At 44.4% G+C, this 18,629-nt stretch overlaps 1 protein-coding gene across 1 annotated transcript; it reads right to left on the bottom strand.

Annotated features, from left to right (window-relative positions):
• Window positions 1–259: 259 nt before the first annotated feature.
• On the bottom strand, window positions 260–17,254 carry TVP23A (trans-golgi network vesicle protein 23 homolog A). Its single transcript, XM_053364575.1, has 8 exons — window positions 17,015–17,254; window positions 12,590–12,669; window positions 8,150–8,294; window positions 7,176–7,265; window positions 5,035–5,163; window positions 3,434–3,562; window positions 2,071–2,161; window positions 260–438 (listed from the first exon to the last, which is right to left on the bottom strand). Exons 1-7 carry the CDS (start codon window positions 17,024–17,026, stop codon window positions 2,102–2,104), a joined length of 645 nt encoding a protein of 214 aa, XP_053220550.1. The 5' UTR covers window positions 17,027–17,254; the 3' UTR covers window positions 260–438; window positions 2,071–2,101.
• Between the last annotated feature and the right edge of the window lie 1,375 nt (window positions 17,255–18,629).

The following is an 18,629-nucleotide window of genomic DNA, read 5'->3' as shown; positions in this document are numbered from 1 at the left end:
GGCACAGTATGCCTGTTTCAGAATGTATACACTGAGCACATGTTGCGTCTGGTTCTGATTGCTAGATTACCCTTAAGCGCTGTTACCTTCATCAGTCCTTGAACATTTGTTTATTTAATAAAACCTATACACCACTTGGTTGTTAAAAAAAAGCCCTCAAAAGCCATTTACAAAGAACATAAAACAATAAAGTTATTGGTAAAAACCAGTTTTAAAACTACTATTTAAAATAAGCTAAACTAAAATTAAAACACACATATCTCGGTAGAAAGTTCTTTTATTTAGAAACATACATCTCTCGCTTTAAGGAGAGTTTCTCACAATCATTTCTGCTTCTGCCTCAGTTTTGTTTTCAGTAATTGCCGATGAATAAAGTTGTTGGGGGATGATCCATATTTAGACCGCAGGTTCTCTTGACTGCCAGTCTCCATTAAGGATCTGGAAGATCAGAATACATTTAAGAGTTATAATTTAAATAGCAAATGTGTTAGTGTTTGTTTAGGGGGGTTCTGTGCTGTGGACTAGCTGCATTGTTTCTTAGTCTGGCTGCGAACTGGAACACTGCCACATTAAAGAGTAGGGAACCCCAGGCCCATGAGCAAAGCCTGCCCCCTCCATGTCTACTGCTAGTTCCCAGGAACGCAGGAAATTGTATAGAGTCAGACCAACAGTCCTTCAAACTTGGTATTGTCTGCATGGACCAGAAGCACCTCTTCAGGATGGAAGATACGTCTCTCCTAGTCATGCCTCGAAATGCCAGGGATTTATGCAACGTATGCTCTACCACTGACATCTGCCTCTAGAATTACCGTATTTTTTGCTCTATAAGCCTCGCTTTTTCCCTCCTAAAAAGTAAGGGGAAATGTGTGTGCGTCTTACGGAGCAAATGCAGGCTGCGCAGCTATCACAGAAGCCAGAACAGCAAGAGGGATTGCTGCTTTTCGCTGCGCAGCGATCCCTCTTGCTTTTCTGGCTTCTGAGATTCAGAATATATATTTTTTCTTGTTTTCCTCCTCCAAAAACTAGGTGCGTCTTGTGGTCTGGTGAGTCTTATAGAGCAAAAAATATGGTAAATATTCTAGTCCTCTTGGATTCTGAAGAAAGGGCTTAAGGAAAGAGGAAAGTTGCCTCTCACAGATTGATACCATTGGGCCACTTTGTTTGGTACTGTCTACTCTAACTGCCAGGGGCTCTCCAAGGTTCCAGGCAGGAAACCTTGCTGATTGGATAACTAATTAGTGCTCCCAACTACCTCTCCCCCTAAGTGCAAGAAAGAGGTGGTGCCAAAGTGCATACGCTTGTTTGTGGACCAATGCCCCATCGAAAAGCAGCAGTGGGGTCCCACACTCCCAGTTCTTTGAAGAAATAAAATGGCCAGGAGGAACATGACTGACTAGGAAATGAAATCTGAATTGGACTGAATCCCTGTACCATGGGTAGGCAAACTAAGGCCCGGGGTCTGGATCTGGCCCAATCACCTTCTAAATCCGGCCTGCAGACGGTCCGGGAATCAGCGTGTTTTTACATGAGTAGAATGTGTCCTTTAATTAAAAATTTATTTGTGGGGCATAGGAATTTGTTCATTTTCCCCCTCCAAAATATAGTCCGCCCCTCCCCCCAGATCTGAGAGACAGCCCCCTGCTGAAAAAGTTTGCTGACCCCTGCCCTGTACGATGCTCTGGCTCTGCTTAGGAGGTCTGTTGACAGTGTGGGTCAACAACGCCCTTTGGAATTGGCGGAGCCCTTGGGGCAGACGAGCCTTGACTGATGGCTCCCGAGGCTGGTTGTGTGGATGGGTGGAAGGGGTTTGTTTCAGTTCCTCCTCCGCAACCAAAATTGCCAACTTTTGTGCTAGGGATGAGTTGGACAGAGGGGAATACCAGAATCTCTTAATAGAGGAAGAGACGAGAATAGCTTGCAAAAGAGGGGAGGCGACAGGGACTCGGTGGGTGGCTGGTGCCGCTGGGTGCAACAGATAGGAGGTGGGAGATGGTTTGCATCTGGGCTTTTCAAACAAAAAGCTGATGGTCTTCCTTTAGCACCAGAACAGTGGTATCAAATTGTTCCTACCGGTAATCAGTTTTCCCCACTTCTTTCTGCTCTAATGGTTTCGTGTCCCCATGCCCTTCAGGACGGTCTTCTGAAAATCCTCTGGCATATCCTGCAACATACATAAAATGTCTTGCGTCTTTGTCACGGCAGCCCAAGCCCCCTTCAGAAGTCTCTGTTAGTCGTACTCAGTCCCTGAAAACTGAAGAATGCAGCAGCTGCTGCTTTTCCTCTTCTATCCAGCCTTGCTTGTTAGTCTTGACTACAGTTGTACCTTGGAAGTCAAACAGAATCCGTTCCGGAAGTCCGTTCGACTTCCGAAACATTTGGAAACCAAAGCACAGCTTCTGATTGGCTGCAGGAAGGTCCTGCAGCCAATTGGAAGCCGTGGAAGCCCCGTCGGACGTTCAGGTTCCAAATAACGTTCGCAAACAGGAACACTCACTTCTGGGTTTCTGGCATTTGGGAGCCAAAACGTTCGACTTGCAAGGCGTTCAGGATCAAAGGTATGATGGTATATCCCTTTGTGTTCAGGCTGTATTGATTGAGAAAAGGAGAGAGAGAGACTGCCCTCTTCCGTCCTGGGCCTTTTTAGAAGGATTGCTACATCTATTCTATTCTATTCTATTCTATTCTATTCTATTCTATTCTTTCTATTCTATTCTATTCTATTCTATTCTATTCTATTCTATCTATTCTATTCATATCTTTCGGGAGGCTGGTGAGGACACTTAAAGTTAAAGGACCCCTGACAGTTAAGTCTAGTTGCAGACGACTTGGGGGTTGCAGCATTCATCTTGCTTTAAAGGCTGAGGGAGCTGGAATTTCTCCGCAGGTCATGTGGCCAGCATGACTAAACTGCTTCTGGTGAAACCAGAGTAGCGCATGGAAACGCCGTTTACCTTCCCACCGGTGCGGTACCTATTTAACTACTTGCAATTTTGGTGTGCTTTCAAACTGCTAGGTTAGCAGGAGCTAGGACCGAGCAATGGGAGCTCACCCCATCGCGGGGATTCGAACCGCCGACCTTCTGATCGGCAAGCCCAAGAGGCTCAGTGGTTTAGACCACAGCGCCACCCGCGTCCCTTAAGGACACTTAAGCGGCTATCTAAGGTCATTGACTTGCAAAGAAACTTGTCTGACCAAATCGGCAACCCTCCTCTCTTAGATGCTAACCCTCACTGGGTACAGGAGCCCAAGAATTGGAAGGGACTCGAGGCATCATGCAAACTCAACCCCACCAACCCACAGCAATGTTGTCCGTCTATTTACCCTTGACATATCAAAATTGCAATCTGCATTTACATTCCTTTGTGGTGTTGGACGTGGACCAGCCGTCCCTCACCTTGACTCAAGGCTGGCTAAACAGCCAGTGCTAACTCACCCTCTGGAACATCTGTTGTGCCGGGAATCTCGAGGTGACTTTGTGGATGGTTTGTGAGCCTCCTAATTTGCAGTGGACGTAGCCGTAGAGGTTGGCAGCTTGGAGGCAGATGCCAGCTATCACGAGAGCCTGCAACAAACAGCAAACAGAAGCAGGTTGGGACGTTTACCAGCAAGTGTGTTGGCAGTGCACAGAATGCACCACTGAGTGTGCACATAATAATAAGAATAAGAATAAGAATAAGAAGAAGAAGAAGAAGAAGAAGAAGAAGAAGAAGAAGAAGAGACAGAGAAGTAGGTACACCACTTTGAGCTCCTTGGAGGAAAAGGTGGGATAGAAATGTAATAAACAAATAAATTATCTTCTCTGATATTCTGTTGGGAGTTACTTATCCATCTTGACTAGAGATGGATAGATCAGTCAATTTTGGCTCTCTCAGTTTTCCCGTTTCCCAATATGAAATTCAGTTCTCCACATTCTGCAGAATTTGCAAACGTATATGAAATCCTTGTGAAAATTCCAGCAGCATTTTGTCATGAATTTATCCTAACAAACACAAATGCAGTTTTGATGAATGCATCCATTTTTGCAAGTAATTTCCCCTAACGTAAAGCATTTTTCTCTGTTATTATTAATATTATTATTATTAATTAGATTTATATACTGCCCTTCGTCATAAGATCTCAGGGCAGTTCACAGAATCATATCTATAATATTCATTAATATCTTCCTCTTCATGTATGCTTTACCCTAATATCAATGCCTTCTTGTAAATGTTAGTTGGACAACTGCATTGCAAAATTCAGATAGGCACAAATTTCAGCTGTCTTCTAGGTCAGTGCGAATTTGATAAATTGTCTTTAATTGTGTACTGAGTCAATTTTTTTCTGCACCCCTAACCTTGGCTACCTTCCTAGATTGAAGAGACTTCTGTGACTCTATTGCTTTTCCCCCTTAATGTAGATCCCCAAGTTTTTCCATCAGAAGCTGGGTGCTGAGTTATGACTGTTCTTCCACGTGCCACGACATGGGTAGGCAAACTAAGGCCCGGGGGCCAGATCCAGCCCAATCACCTTCTCAATCTGGCCCATGGACCGTCCAGGAATCAATGTGTTTTTACATGAGTGGAATGTGTGCTTTTATTTAAAAGCATCTCTGGGTTATTTGTGGGGCCTGCCTGGTGTTTTTACATGAGTAGAATGTGTGCTTTTATTTAAAAGCATCTCTGGGTTCTTTGTGGGGCCTGCCTGGTGTTTTTACATGAGTAGAATGTGTGCTTTTATTTAAAATGCATCTCTGGGTTATTTGTGGGACATAGGAATTCGTTCATTTCCCCCCCCAAAAAAAAATATAGTTTGGCCCCCCACTAGGTCTGAGGGACAGTGGACCAGCCTCCTGCTGAAAAAGTTTGCTGACCCCTGTGCTATGATCTGGGGTGTGAAGAGCTATAGCCAATATTATTTATCGCATCTGTATAGGCTTGTATCCAACAAAGATGTCCCATTGGTGCAAGGACTTCTGCCTTTTCAACAGGTCTTCCTCTCCTTCCATGCCCCACGTCTGCCCCCTGGGCTCTTGCAAACTTTTGTCCAACCCCTTACCAGCCATTTCAGCTTCAAGGAAAACAAGGTGCTGAAGAAGAAAAGTGTCCAGATGACTGGGCAGATGATCAGGCCCAGCCAGAATATCCGGGCTTCGACTTCGGTGGGGGCGGCTACGGTTGACGGGACCTATGGTGGAGGAAAGTGGGGGAAAGAGACGGTTGGGTTACCATCAGCTGAAATCTCTGCGAAAATGACGCAGAATTAAACAGAAATGGGAACTTCGGCCATATACAATCTGATTCTAGGAAAACAGATTCATTTCCTCATTATCGGCAATAAACTTCCTTAAAATTTGGTACCATGTCGGTGGATATGTTGGTCCCATGCATTTAAAAAAAGGTCTTTTTTTTGTTTACTCAATAAATATTGGCCACGTCATTGTAATGGTCACTGCAGAATTGCATTTTATCTTCATTTTACATTTTGATACACATTGCCTTCATTTGCACATGGCTTTGGGTTTTAAAACAAAAAAACTAAGCAGTATTTTAAATGAAAAACTGCAATAGATTTCCAGAACCCCGCACCTGGAATCACTTGGCATCAGGTGTGGGGCAGATGAGCGTGGTTTGGGGGAAATGGCCTCTGTCACCAAATGTGTAAGCAGGCAGAGGGTAGGGTTGCCATATTTCAAAAAGTAAAAACCAGGACACCCCAAAAGTTGTTGAGCAGATTTGGCATTTAGAAGACATCTAATGGCAGCCCTGTTCAGGGCAGTTTTTAATGGCTGATGTTTTATTGTGGTTTTAATATTTTAATATTAAATGTTAATATTTTGTTGGGAGTGGCTGGGGCGACCCAGTCCAGTCAGATGGGTGGCATATAAATAATAAATAATAAATTATAAAATTATAAAATTATAAAATTATAAAATTATAAAATTATAAAATTATAAAATTATCATTATGTGGACCGCCCTTGCTATACACATAAGCTGGCATAAAAATTCCAGGCCTAAATGAGGCAACTGTTGCTTTGTTTCCCTCATTTCGGGTGGCTTGTGTGCATCCAACAGTGGTGTAGTCAAAAACTTAATTGCATATTATTTGAAGAAGTCCTTTCCTCTGTCTGCTATCTGTTGGAGGACTCCGAGCAATAATATTATGGGGGAGAAAAGCCTATCTCCATCCTTTCCCACCCCCCAATTCTTGAAATTATGAACTTCTTCCTGCGCTTTCCCTGTATGTTTTAGACCAGTGGTTCCAAAGTGGGAAGTAACTTGCCCTGGGATGCTTGGTGTTAGCTAGGATTACAATAAAACCTTGGTTCTCGAACTTAATCTATTCCGGGAGTCCGTTCGACTCCCGAAACTATTCAGAAACCAAGGTGCGGCTTCCGATTGGCTGCAGGAGCTTCCTGCACTCAAGCAGAAGCCGTGTTGGACGTTCAGCTTCCAAAGAACGTTCAAAAACCAGAACACTCACTTCCGGGTTTTTGGCATTCAGGAGCTGATTTGTTTATCAACTAAGCTGTTTGAGAACCAAGGTACCACTGTACCTTGCTAAGAGGCAAGGGGGCAGCAGGGGGCTGCTGGAGATAGAAAGGCTGGTATCACTGGATCACATTTATCAATTTTGTCAAATTAATCAAACTTAATGGTCTTAATTGGTTTGTGAATACATGTACACTTAGTTGTTTCTGTTTTGAATTCTACTGTGTTGTTATCTTCCTTAGGGGGTTGCGTGAGCCACTACAGTCGTACCTTGGCTGTTGAACGCCTTGGTACTCGTCTGTTTCGGCTCCCGAACGATCGAAACCCAGGAGTGACTGTTCCAGTTTTTGAACGGCTTTTTTGGAAGCCAAACGTCCGATGCGGCTTCTGCAATTGTTTCTGGTGCGCCTGTATTCTGAATTATGCTTTTTAATAGGGTGTAGGGGGGCACTGCTGATGTGTTTATGGAACCGAGGGTTTGGGAACCACTTAGAATAATAGAATCGTAAACTTGGAAAGGACCATGAGGGTCATCTGGTCCAACCCTCTGCAATGCAGGAATCTTTGGCCCAAAGTGAGGCTCAAAGCCCCAACCCTGGGAGATTAAGAGTCTCAGAATCTACCAACTGAGCTATTGCCCGCTACAACACATGGTCCACCGGCAAGGGCCCTTCTGTGCTCTGTGAAAGACAATGTAAAGGAATACCTTTTTCGCTTCGTACACCCAGTGGCTTTTCCCGTCCTCATCAATCTGGTTCCACCATCGCAAACCGACCAGCAGCCTTCCAGTGACATTCTAAATGAGAGGGTGAAAGCCAGCCAGCTAGAGTGGTCTGTATTTTTGGTTTTTTTATAATCATTTTTATTTGATTTCACAAGTGTAAAGTTGCAACAATACCAAATACATATCCATATTTAGAGATTTCCCGGAATCTCCAGACATCTCCCTATCCCCTCCGCGGGTCCTATTGTCAACTTTTTCAACTGCATATTATTTCATAATCTGTATTTTGTATCTGTCCATGTTGTCCGCAGTGTTTGTTTTCATCTGCTTATAGTGGTCTCCTAAATAAATGAAAAAATTTTCCCATTCTTTCCTGAAGGTTTTGTCTTCTAGGTTCCTGAGCTTCTGGTTTTTTTAAAATAAAAGTTATTTTAAACATTTTTTTCAGTTCATTATATATCATTTCCTAGAATGCTTTTATTACCTTACACAGCCACCACATATGGTAAAAGGTACCTTCTTTTTCTTTACATTTCCAGCAGGTATTTGTACTTGCATTTTTGCTAACTTACTAGGAGTTAAATACCACTGGTACACCATTTCCATAGAGAGATCTGTATTTTTGGATCAGGATGCCAGGCTAACTGGGCCACTGGCCTGATCCAGCTTCGGGGCCCTTCTTATGCCACAACAAAGGCAGTGTTGGATGGTGCCCATTGGGACTGGTAGGGCAGAAGGCAGGAGGACCAACAGTAGGTGGCGCCAGAGTTAATGCCTGACGGTGCCAATGGAGTCTGCTTTTGTCCCTATCCTCTTTCTCCCTGCGGAGCATTACAAGGGCAACACTGAGACTAAGGAGAGGGGAGATGGCAGACTGTTTCACGCCATTGGATGAAAGACAAAATGGCGCAAGGTGGCATAACATTAGAGTTGTGAGATGCCCAGAGTGTCCTTACCTTCACAGACCAGAAGTCGAAGGACAGGAGGAGGAGAATGAGGACAAAACAGGCAATGAAACTTTTGCTGAACCAGTCGCAGACTAGGTAGGTCACGATGGCACTCACTCGGAAAAAAAGGTGGAAGAAGGTGGCCAGAGGATGCCTAGGAGAGAACGATCCGGAACATATGCTAAGCTGTTTTGTGTTGCATCCCAGAAGCCATGACCCAAGTTTGGGGCAAGTACTCTCTGGTGAGAGAATCCCAGCAGACAGTTAAAATCACAAAACATGCAGCTAAGTAAAGCATGGAAGTATAGGAGTAAAACCTTCTAAATGCACCTTTCCAGTGAGTGGCAAAATATCCCCCTTTACAGGCTTTTCCCAAGCTAGCATGGAGAAAGGTTTTATTTTTAAGTCATAAAATTGTTTACTTATTAAATTCTTCAAAGGTCAGATCCATGTGCTTTTCCATACAGCAGTTGGGAAATATGAACAGGCAATAAAACATTGCTTAGTTACAAAAGGTAAACTTTTCTAAAGTAATGGGAGGGAGAGAAATGTTAGTTTTAGACTCCATTCTGGTCTGAGACACAAGAGGCTGGTGAAAGCCATGAGGCTGGAGCGACCAACTCAGAGCTGCTTACATACTGAAGTCCACATGGAGGGGGAGATAACAAAGGCTTGGTGACCCATTTCCTCCCAAGGTAGGAAGTGATGCCAAAGGCTAAGCCTGGTAGGACTGCCTACTCTATGGTTTAACCCCTTCACACACTAATTAGATTCAAACATGCTAAGCTTTTATGAAGCTGGAACCCTACACTTTATACCTCATCCATCAGCTTCAGTATCGTATACGCAACCCATCAGTGACTTTCCTGTGTCTTTCCCAGTCGTGCGTGGAAATACCAGGGATTGAACAGGGAACATGTGCTTTATCTGCAGCCTGCAGCCTCCCTCAAGCACGCGTGTGATGTGATTACCTGCTGATTCACAGCTGCATGCTACCTCCAGTTATAGATCCTACAGTAGTGCAGGACTTATTATACAGTGAGGCAGCACATTCTAATGAAAGTGTATGGCTGCTGGACAAGGGTTGATGGGAGATGGAGTCTAAAACATCTGGAGAGCGCCATGTTGGCTTAGCACCACCTTGGCCTTTTCCTCCTCTGTCTTGTGTCCCCCTCCATTGCACGGACGCATACTCTGACGCATATTGGCGTTTTGACTCCTGTGGATGAACCTTTTATTTAACATTCTGAATGTTGTTGTTGTTGTTGTTTGTACCCCACCTATCTGACTGGATTGCCCCAGTCACTCTGGGCGGCTTCCAGCATATATGAAAACACAGTAAAACATCAAACATTAAAAGCTTCCCTAAACTGGGCTGCCTTCAGATGTCTCCTGAAAGTCAGATAGTTGTTTATTTCTTTGACATCTGATGGGAGGGCGTTCCAAAGGGCAGGCGCCACCATAACCCCTAGTCATACGTCAAGCTGTCTGAAGCTGATAGGACTTCTAATGACACCAGGAAGGACACGGGTTGCCAGCCTCTGGCTTATTGTGTTGGGCATTTTGGTTCAAATCTCCACTCAGCCACAGAGTTTCATGGGTGGCCAGTCCAACTTCACAAGGTTGCTGCAAGGATACTAACAATAATTTATTATTTATACCCTGCCCATCTGACTGGGTTTCCCCAGCCGCTCTGGGCGGCTCCCAACAGAATATTAAAAACACAATAAAACATCAAACATTGAAAGCTTCCCTAAACAGGGCTGCTTTCAGATGTATTCTAAAAGTCAGGTAGTTGTTTATTTCCTTGACATCTGATGGGAGGGCGCCACTACCGAGAAGGCCCTCTGCCTGGTTCCCTGTAACCTCACTTCTCGCAGGGAGGGAACCGCCAGAAGGCCATCGGCGCTGGACCTCAGCGTCTGGGCTGGATGATGAGAGTGGAGATGCTCCTTCAGGTATTCAGGTATCATAATTAACACTATGAAGAACTTTTCTGTCTGAAAGAGATGTTTGACGGTGAAAAAGACTACCTTGGAAGGTAGTGGAGCTCAGAACTGGAGGTTTTTTTAGGCAGAGGTTGGCTGGCCATCTGTCAGGGATTCTTTATCTGTGACTCCTGCCTTGCAGGAGGTTAGACTAGATAAGACCTGGGACCTACGATTCTAAGAATTATATATTGGTTCCATCTTAGTCATTCAAACCACTTCTATTGCATTTAATGGACTCTTTGAGCAAGCTGCTCGAGTTTGTTCTTAAAAAGGGATTGGAATGTAATTTCAAAAAAAGTAAAAATGATGATGCATGGAAACATTTAAAAACTCTACTTGCAGACAACTTGCAGCAACTATGCTTGAGATCCCTTCGCTGTAAAGAGACAGAAGCGATGGGTCTCTCATTTCCTCATAGATCTGTATGTTTAGTCTGGTGTTGTTTTTAACAGAAGCCTGGGGTTCCCCTTTGTGGAGTATGGTTAAAAATGAAGTTGCACGTGGAGTCGTATTAGCAGCTGTGGTTTAACAACAACACAACAGAAAAGTCCCAAACTTCTCAGCGTTCTATGTACATTGAAACGTGCAGCCGAGGTTTCAAAAATGGAGCATCTTTTCTGAAGTTCTTATAGTTCATTTAGTGCAGAGTCTCCCCAGTTCCACCGTTGTGAGACTCTTCGAGACTTGAGAAATTGGCGTGTTCCTGGGGACAGAGCCATCTTTTCCACAGCCTCCCATATCCAGATTCAAATTTCACTAACAAGGCAACCGAATGCTGGTTGTAGCCAAACAGAATCGTATAAGTAGAAAATATACATAATAATTGCACTTGAAAATAAAAGGCTTGGCCTATGTAATAAATAAAGCATGCATTAAAAAAACCACACAAAAACATAGAATCTTAAATTTTGAGGGTGACCACTTGGCCTTGTCTAGGTTGGGAAAGCTCCCCTGTGAATTTAGCTGTATTAAGCATTATGCGCCTGTCCAAACCAGACAACAGATATCAAATCATATTGATGTCACTGAGGGTAGAAAATTTTCTCCAGATATCTTTGGTTAGGTGTTTCACACAATTTACAGAATAGCATATAATGCGTAGCATCCTCTGCCCAGGGTCAAGTGCATATGCAAAACCACTGATCCCTGCGGATTTTCTTAAATTGCCCTTCAAAAAAATGGACTTGATAGTGTGAAAACGCAGGGCTACAACATCTTTGAGGAGGAACGCTGGCTCCCTCGGCCTGAAAGTGAGATGAGCGCCGCAACCCCATAGTTGCCTTTGACCGAACTTAACCACCCAGGGGTCTTTTACCTTTACCTTTACCTATCAGACAGGCTTCAGCGATACTACTGCTTAGTAGGGGCATTGCTAGGGATTCAGCACAGCTCAATCGTGATTGAAATTGCAGTAATTAAGAGTTTTGCACTGAACACACTTCCTGGAAGTGATTTTTGGATAAGTTTGCAATGAAAAGCTGGTGAGTTTCCAGGAGGACTCAAACAGAAAACCACAAAAGGATACGGATACGTGAAATGTACTTGGAAAGCGAGAAACTGACCCAATGGCTCATCCCTATAATCATCGCGAATAATTATGACCTATGAACACACATTTCTGCAATTGAATTTTGGAGGGGTGGTGTAGTGGTTAGAGTGTCGGACTGGGGCCTGGAAGACCTGGGTTCAAATCCCCACTTCGTCATGAAGCTCACCTTGGAGTCAGTCTCTGCCTCTTAGCCTAACCTACCTCACAGAGTCGTTGTGGGGATTAAATGAGAAGTAGGAGAACGACTTACATCACCTTTGGGTGAGGGACGTTGGAATATAAATGCAATGGCTTAAATCAATAAATACAGACCCTCCAATGACCCTATTTCCCAGGGACATCCCTGATTTATAGAAGATGTGCCGGTTTCTGATTTGATCCCAGAATGTCCCGCTTTTCCTTAGGATGTCCCCAATTCCATTGGAGAAATGTTGTAGGGTGTTGAGTTATCTGACCCCTGAGCCATCTGAAGGCAATCCTGTACAGTGGTACCTCAGGTTAAGTACTTAGTTCATTCTGGAGGTCCATTCTTAACCTGAAACTGTTCTTAACCTGAGGTACCACTTTAGCTAATGGGGCATCCTGCTGCCGCCGCACCGCCGGAGCACGATTTCTGTTCTCATCCTGAAGCAAAGTTCTTAACCTGAGGTACTATTTCTGGGTTAGCGGAGTCTGTAACCTGAAGCGTATGTAACCCGAGGTACCACTGTATAAGGAAGGGTTTTTTAAATGTTTGATGTTTTATTATGTTTTTATATATGCTGGAAGCTGCCCAGAGTGGCTTGGCCAACCCAATAAGATGTGTGGGGTATAAATAGCAAAATTATCATTGTGGAATGGGACGTCCCTATTTTCATCAGAGAAATGTTGGAGCGTATGTAAATAATAAAATTAATTTACTTCATTTACCTGATTTTTGCTTTCCTTAAGGCCAACTCCTCTTCGTTTCCGAAGTCAAGAGACACGTCTTCAGTGTCGTCTGCTAAAGTCTGGAAAAGACACATGAGCACACATGCATTTTTTAAAAAGTACTGATCAAAGGAAGGATGTAGTGGAAATTCCTTCCTTCCTTCGCTGTTGTTGTCATGCATGAGCCTCTTTCCCCAAAGCCCAGAAGTCCACCATACAGAATCAATCAAATCAGGAAGTGGGATGAGATTCATCCCCACAGAAGGCAGTCATAGCCGCCAATCTAGATAGCTTCAAAAAGAAATAAATGACATAGAATGAATTGAAAAATATGTTTAAAATAATGTCTGTAAAAACAACCACCCAGAAGCTTTCCTCCAGGGAATTATAGGGACAGAACTACCCAAACTGTATTGAAATTTATTCGCGTATGCGACTACAGTGGCAAGAATGTTACTTGCCCAAAAATGGAAAGAAGAGAAATCCTAGCGAAAAAAGAAAGGATGCAAAAAAATTATGGCGAATACGCAAAAGTGGCGAAACTTACTGGAAAAATAAGAAAACAAGATAACAAACTTTTTATAAAAGAATGGAAATGGTTTATTGAATATTTACAAAACGAACTGTAAACGGATAAGAGCATTGGCAGGATTATTGTAATAAGCTGCAGTTTTATAAGGGTATATATTTAAAGCAGATGAATAAATGAGCAAATTAAGAGTATATTTGGATTTGCAGAAAATATTAAAAATAAATTTAAGGAACCGCAGAAAGACGGGGAAGGAAGTCAAATTTTGAAATGTTAAAATGATTGTAAAATTATTGAAATGTATAAAACCGAAAATCTATGAATTAAAGAAAGTAATGGAGGAGAGGCCTAGCGATGGCTACTAGCCACATTGGCATTGCCCTGTCTCTATAGCTGGTGGCTGCCATGCCTCTGCATACCAATTGCTGGAAACCACATGAAAGGAGAATGCTCTCATGCTCTCATTGCTAGTTTCCCACAAGCATCTGGTTGGCCACTGTGAAAATAGGATACTGGACTTGGTGGGCCATTGGCCTGATCCAGCAGGCTCTCCTATGAAATTGCCTGCAGGAAAGCATTTACTCAAGCAGGTTCAATGTGTGAAAAAGAAATACAGTGGTACCTTGGGTTAAGAACTTAATTCTTTCTGGAGGTCCGTTCTTAACCTGAAACTGTTCTTAACCTGAGGTACCACTTTAGCTAATGGGGGCCTCCCGCTGCCGCCTCACGATTTCTGTTCTCATCCTGAGGTAAACTTCTTAACCCGAGGTACTATTTCTGGGTTAGCGGAGTCTGTAACCTGAAGCGTATGTAACCTGAAGAGTCTGTAACCCGAGGTACCACTGTACATCCAAGCGCCATTCACAGCACATCCAGTAATTCAGTAGCTGGGAATCCACAAGCAGAACCAGGAAGGCCAATTACTTCATACCCAAAAGAATTCATTTGGCTTCCAGCTGGAAATCTGAACCTCCAGGGGAATTAGGAAAGGCGTTTACTACATTGGGAGTGGCTGAAATGAATCTGAAAGTTGCATGGCCACAGGAGGTCCAGTTCGGGGGGAAAGTGCAGCCAGGCATGGGATGTCATCTCTGAGGAATGTTTTTCCCAGCAAACGGGGGAATTATCTTTCCAAATGTGGGAAAGGGAGGGAGGTTAAAAGAAGGCAGCACGCAGCCAGTGTGAACCCCCTGGAACATTCCCCCGTTGTGTTTTGGCACAAAGCAGACGGAAAGCTTAAAATGGTTGGGTGGTGGGAGACTTTAGGAGGAAATGGAAGCCAGTAAGGTGAAGGGGACCAAACAATCGTCCCGAACAACTATGCTCGGTTGCTCTAGTCTAGGGCATGCAGTAAGGAATCCTGGACCTGTCAGACATTGCTGAACCACAACTCCCATCATCCCATTGGTCACACTTGCTGGGGCTGATGGGAATTGTAGTTCAGCAGAAGCTCAACATCAAAAAAAGGAAGATCATGGCCACTGGGCCCATCACCTCCTGGCAAATAGAAGGGCAAGAAATGGAGGCAGTGAGAGATTTTACTTTCTTGGGCTCCATGATCACTGCAGATGGTGACAGCAGCCACGAAATTAAAAGACACCTGCTTCTTGGGAGAAAAGCGATGACAAACCTAGACAGCATCTTAAAAAGCAGAGACATCACCTTGCCAACAAAGGTCCGTATAGTTAAAGCTATGGTTTTCCCAGTAGTGATTTATGGAAGTGAGAGCTAGACCACAAAGAAGGCTGATTGCCAAAGAATTGGTGCTTTTGAATTATGGTGCTGGAGGAGACTCTTGAGAGTCCCATGGACTGCAAAAAGATCAAACCTCTCAATTCTGAAGGCAATCAGCCCTGAGTGCTCACTGGAAGGACAGATCCTGAAGCTGAGGCTCCAAGACTTTGGCCACCTCATGAGAAGAGAAGACTCCCTGGAAAAGACCCTGGTGCTGGGAAAGATGGAGGGCACAAGGAGAAGGGGACGACAGAGGACAAGATGGTTGGATAGTGTTCTCAAAGCTACCAGCATGAGTTTGACCAAACTGTGGGAGGCAGTGGAAGACAGAAGTGCCTGGCGTGCTCTGGTCCATGGGGTCACGAAGAGTCGGACATGACTAAACGACTAAACAACAACAACAAGCACCCAGAGGGCCAAAGGTTAAGGGCATAAGAAGAGTCCGCTGCATCAGGCCAGTGGCCTGAATGGTCCAGCATCCTGTGTTGGAACTCCTATTTGGGGACTTCCCTGGCTTTTTTCTGGCCCATGTAGGACCAGTCTGGATAGTTATCCTTGGTGAAGACTTGACATTTTTATCCCCCAAAAATGTTTATGGACCTTTGTTGGCAAGGTGATGTCTCTGCTGCATTATTATTACGGTATTATTATTGAATAGGATGTCCCTATTTTCATCAGAGAAATGTTGGGGGGCACGTAATGGCCAACAGTGGGAAGATCACAAGCAGGACTTGAGTCCAAAAGTACTATCCTCTCTTGCGGCTTCTAGCAACTTGTATAATTCTTTTAAATCAACTGCTTCCCCACATCTAGCCTAGCTCAACCAGGCAAAAGACTAGAAGAGCAGCTTGCTGGATCAAGTGGAAGACCCATCAAGTCCAATATCCTGTTCTCAGAGCAGCCAACCAGATGTGTATTATGGGAAACGCGCAAGCGGGAACAGAGCTCAAGAGCCCTCTGCCCTCCTATGGGTTCCATGAGAATTTAAGAAAAGTCCTGCTGGGCCAAGCCAATGGCCTATCTAGTCCAGCATCCTGTTCTCACAGAGGCTGACCAGGTGTTCACAAGGGAAACCCGTGAGCAGGATCTGAGCACAAAAGCACTCCCCCCCACCACTGCGATTTCCAACAAACCGATATTCAGAAGCATGGCTGCCACTTTGTTTAGACACAGACTTCTTGCGGTTAGGAAAGTGACAGGAAATGGGTTGAGATGTGGTATGAGATGAGCAAACAATTAACAGGAAGATTTATGAACTGCAAAAAAAAAAAAAGTCTGAGGAGTTTTATGGGTTTTTTTAGCATGGGTTTGTCGTGCCAGCGAAACCAAGCTCTTCAAACCGCTTCAGTTGCGCAAAGCTAAATTTCCAGGAGGCCCTTGAGTTCCTTCTGCAAAGTGGAGGTGACCAAAGTTAAAATATTTAAAGAGGCAGCCCAACAGCTGTTTCACAATGTAAGTAGTTTTGCAAAGAGACAACTAAGAAAGCTGTGCAGATGTTTTTTTAAAAAAAATTGTTGTGTTCAACAGCAAAAGCGACACAAATTGGAATTGGGCTGGTCTTCCCGTCGGAAATTAGAACTATTTAAAGGCAACTTAGGCTTCTTATAGCCGGTTCATTTAAAGCACACCCAGTCAAAAAATAAATAAATCATGGGAGTTGTGGTTTACCCCTAGCAGTTTTATGAATCCCAGCACCTGGAACAAACTACAGTTCCCAGGGTTCTTAGGGGGTGCTGCAAATGTATGTCATGTACACTGCCTAATAATAATAATAGTAATTTATTACTTATACCCTGCCCATCTGGCTGGGTTTCCCCAGCCACTCTGGGCGGCTTCCAACAGAACACTAAAATACAATAACCTATTAAACATTAAAAGCTTCCCTAAACAGGGCTGCTTTCAAATGTCTTCTAAAAGTTTGGTAGTTGTTTTTCTTTTTGCCATCTGGTTATTCCCAAATGAGGCTGCCCTCCTTTTCACACCGAAAGCCTTGCCAGCTCACACCAAACATTTCCACCCTGACTGAGGCCCCGCAGCTTCACTGTCACACCTATGCACCCTGTAGGCCCATTGACAACAACAACCCATAATACTCCCCTCCCCATTTGACACTCTCCTGCCCACGGCCCCCCGCAGCTTGCGGCATTTCTCCTTCCCCTCACCTGCTTCATCATCGCAGCCTGGGCTCCTTCCCTCCCTTCCTCTTCTCTGTGGCTCTGCGGATGTGATGTGATGCTCAAGCCACCTTCTCCTTCCTGGCCGGTTGCTATGGAGACGGGAGTGCAATGATGCAGGGAGATGCAGGAGAAGAAGGCAGGTTGGGCAGGCTGATGGATGTAGCCAAGCTGGGTTGCAGGGAGGGGCACATGCCCTCCCTAAATCAATAAAAATCAATAAAAATAGATAGCAAGCTGAGGTTCTGCCCCATCCCCACAAAAGGCCTGCCCCCCCCCAATCCTGGCTACGCCCATGAAGGCTGATGGGAGAAGAGGAGAGATAGAAGGAAGGTGTTGTGCTGGGAGGAAGGACAACTTGAGAGCAGAGTGGGAGAGTTTGCCTGGATTTGTGGGGGGGGGGTGAGGTAGGGGAGTTAACTGTCATCAGAATAAGAGCAGATTTGCAAAAGGGCAGATTTGGGGACTGTATACTGCTGCCAGGTGCCTCTAATTTTAAAGGGCTTTAAAAAAAAACACCAGTCCATTAAGTTCTTATAAATATCTTTATTAGGTTGCAGCCAACACCAGTCCTCCTTAGAGTAGCCCCCTTGGAAATGATAGACATGGGTCCCACAGGGTCATTGATTTCTGATTACAGGTAGGTAGCCGTGTTGGTCTGCCGCAGTTGAAACAAAATAAAAAAAATCCTTCCAGTAGCATCTTAGAGACCAGCTCAGTTTGTTATTGGTATGAGCTTTTGTGTGCATGCACACTTCTTCAGACACCTTCTTATACTTCTAATCTGAAGAAATGCATAATAAGTGATAAGAACGAAAAACAATCAGAGGTGTTGACGGAAGTCCAAAAAATATTGTATAAGATGAGAAGTTCTGTTGTATGAATGTTAATTAATATGTTAAAAACTAGTAAAGATGCTTTTTTTAAAAAAGGATTTACTCCTGAGCCTTTTCTTCTCCTGAAGATATCCGACAAGGTAGCGGAGATTTAGGACCAGAGTTCTCCTTCTCCTACATGCATGGGCAAGCTTCCCAGCTTGATGAGCCCCATCTGACCATAAATCAGGATGAATGCTCAACAAATAAATAACCTGGGACAGCGGCAGAGGAAGCCAGTCAGGCGCCTGGGGCGATGCGCTTAGGGGCAGAGTGATCTGCCCATAAGGGTGGGGTGAGGGTGGGGTCTCGGAACAGGTCTCAGTGTTTCGATTTCTGGGAATGGAGTTGAGAGACGACCTAACCTGGGGGGGAAACAGTAAAGACCTGATGAAGAGAGCACAGCAGAGGTTATATTTTTTGAGAATCCTCCGGAAAAACAATCTCTCATAGGACCTGTTGATGGCATTTTACCATTGTACTGTGGAGAGTGTATTAACTTATGGTCGGTGTGTGTGGTTTGGGAGCTGCACGGTCAGGGAAAAAACAATGCTGTCCAGGGTTGTAAAGACTGTGGAGAGAACAATTGGGTGCACTCTTCCCACCTTGGATCAAATCTATGCTTCCAGGTGCCATAAGAAAGCTGCAGAGATAGTGCAGGATAGTGCACGGAGCCTGCGTGCGCTCAAGCCACCATGTCTTTCCCAGGAGAGACGCGTGGCTCAGGT

Source organism: Podarcis raffonei, chromosome 14, assembly GCF_027172205.1.
Source record: "Podarcis raffonei isolate rPodRaf1 chromosome 14, rPodRaf1.pri, whole genome shotgun sequence".
Lineage (NCBI taxonomy): Eukaryota > Metazoa > Chordata > Lepidosauria > Squamata > Lacertidae > Podarcis > Podarcis raffonei.
This window is presented reverse-complemented; position numbering and strand designations above follow the sequence as displayed.

What these genes read in the sequence shown, in the direction of transcription:
- TVP23A (XM_053364575.1), bottom strand. An exon ending in GGGTGTACGAAGCGAAAAAG is followed by an intron (nt 5,164 to 7,175) that starts GTATTCCTTTAC and finishes CCTCCACCATAG; the next exon opens with GTCCCGTCAACCGTAGCCGC. An exon ending in CCTTGAAGCTGAAATGGCTG is followed by an intron (nt 3,563 to 5,034) that starts GTAAGGGGTTGG and finishes TGTTTGTTGCAG; the next exon opens with GCTCTCGTGATAGCTGGCAT.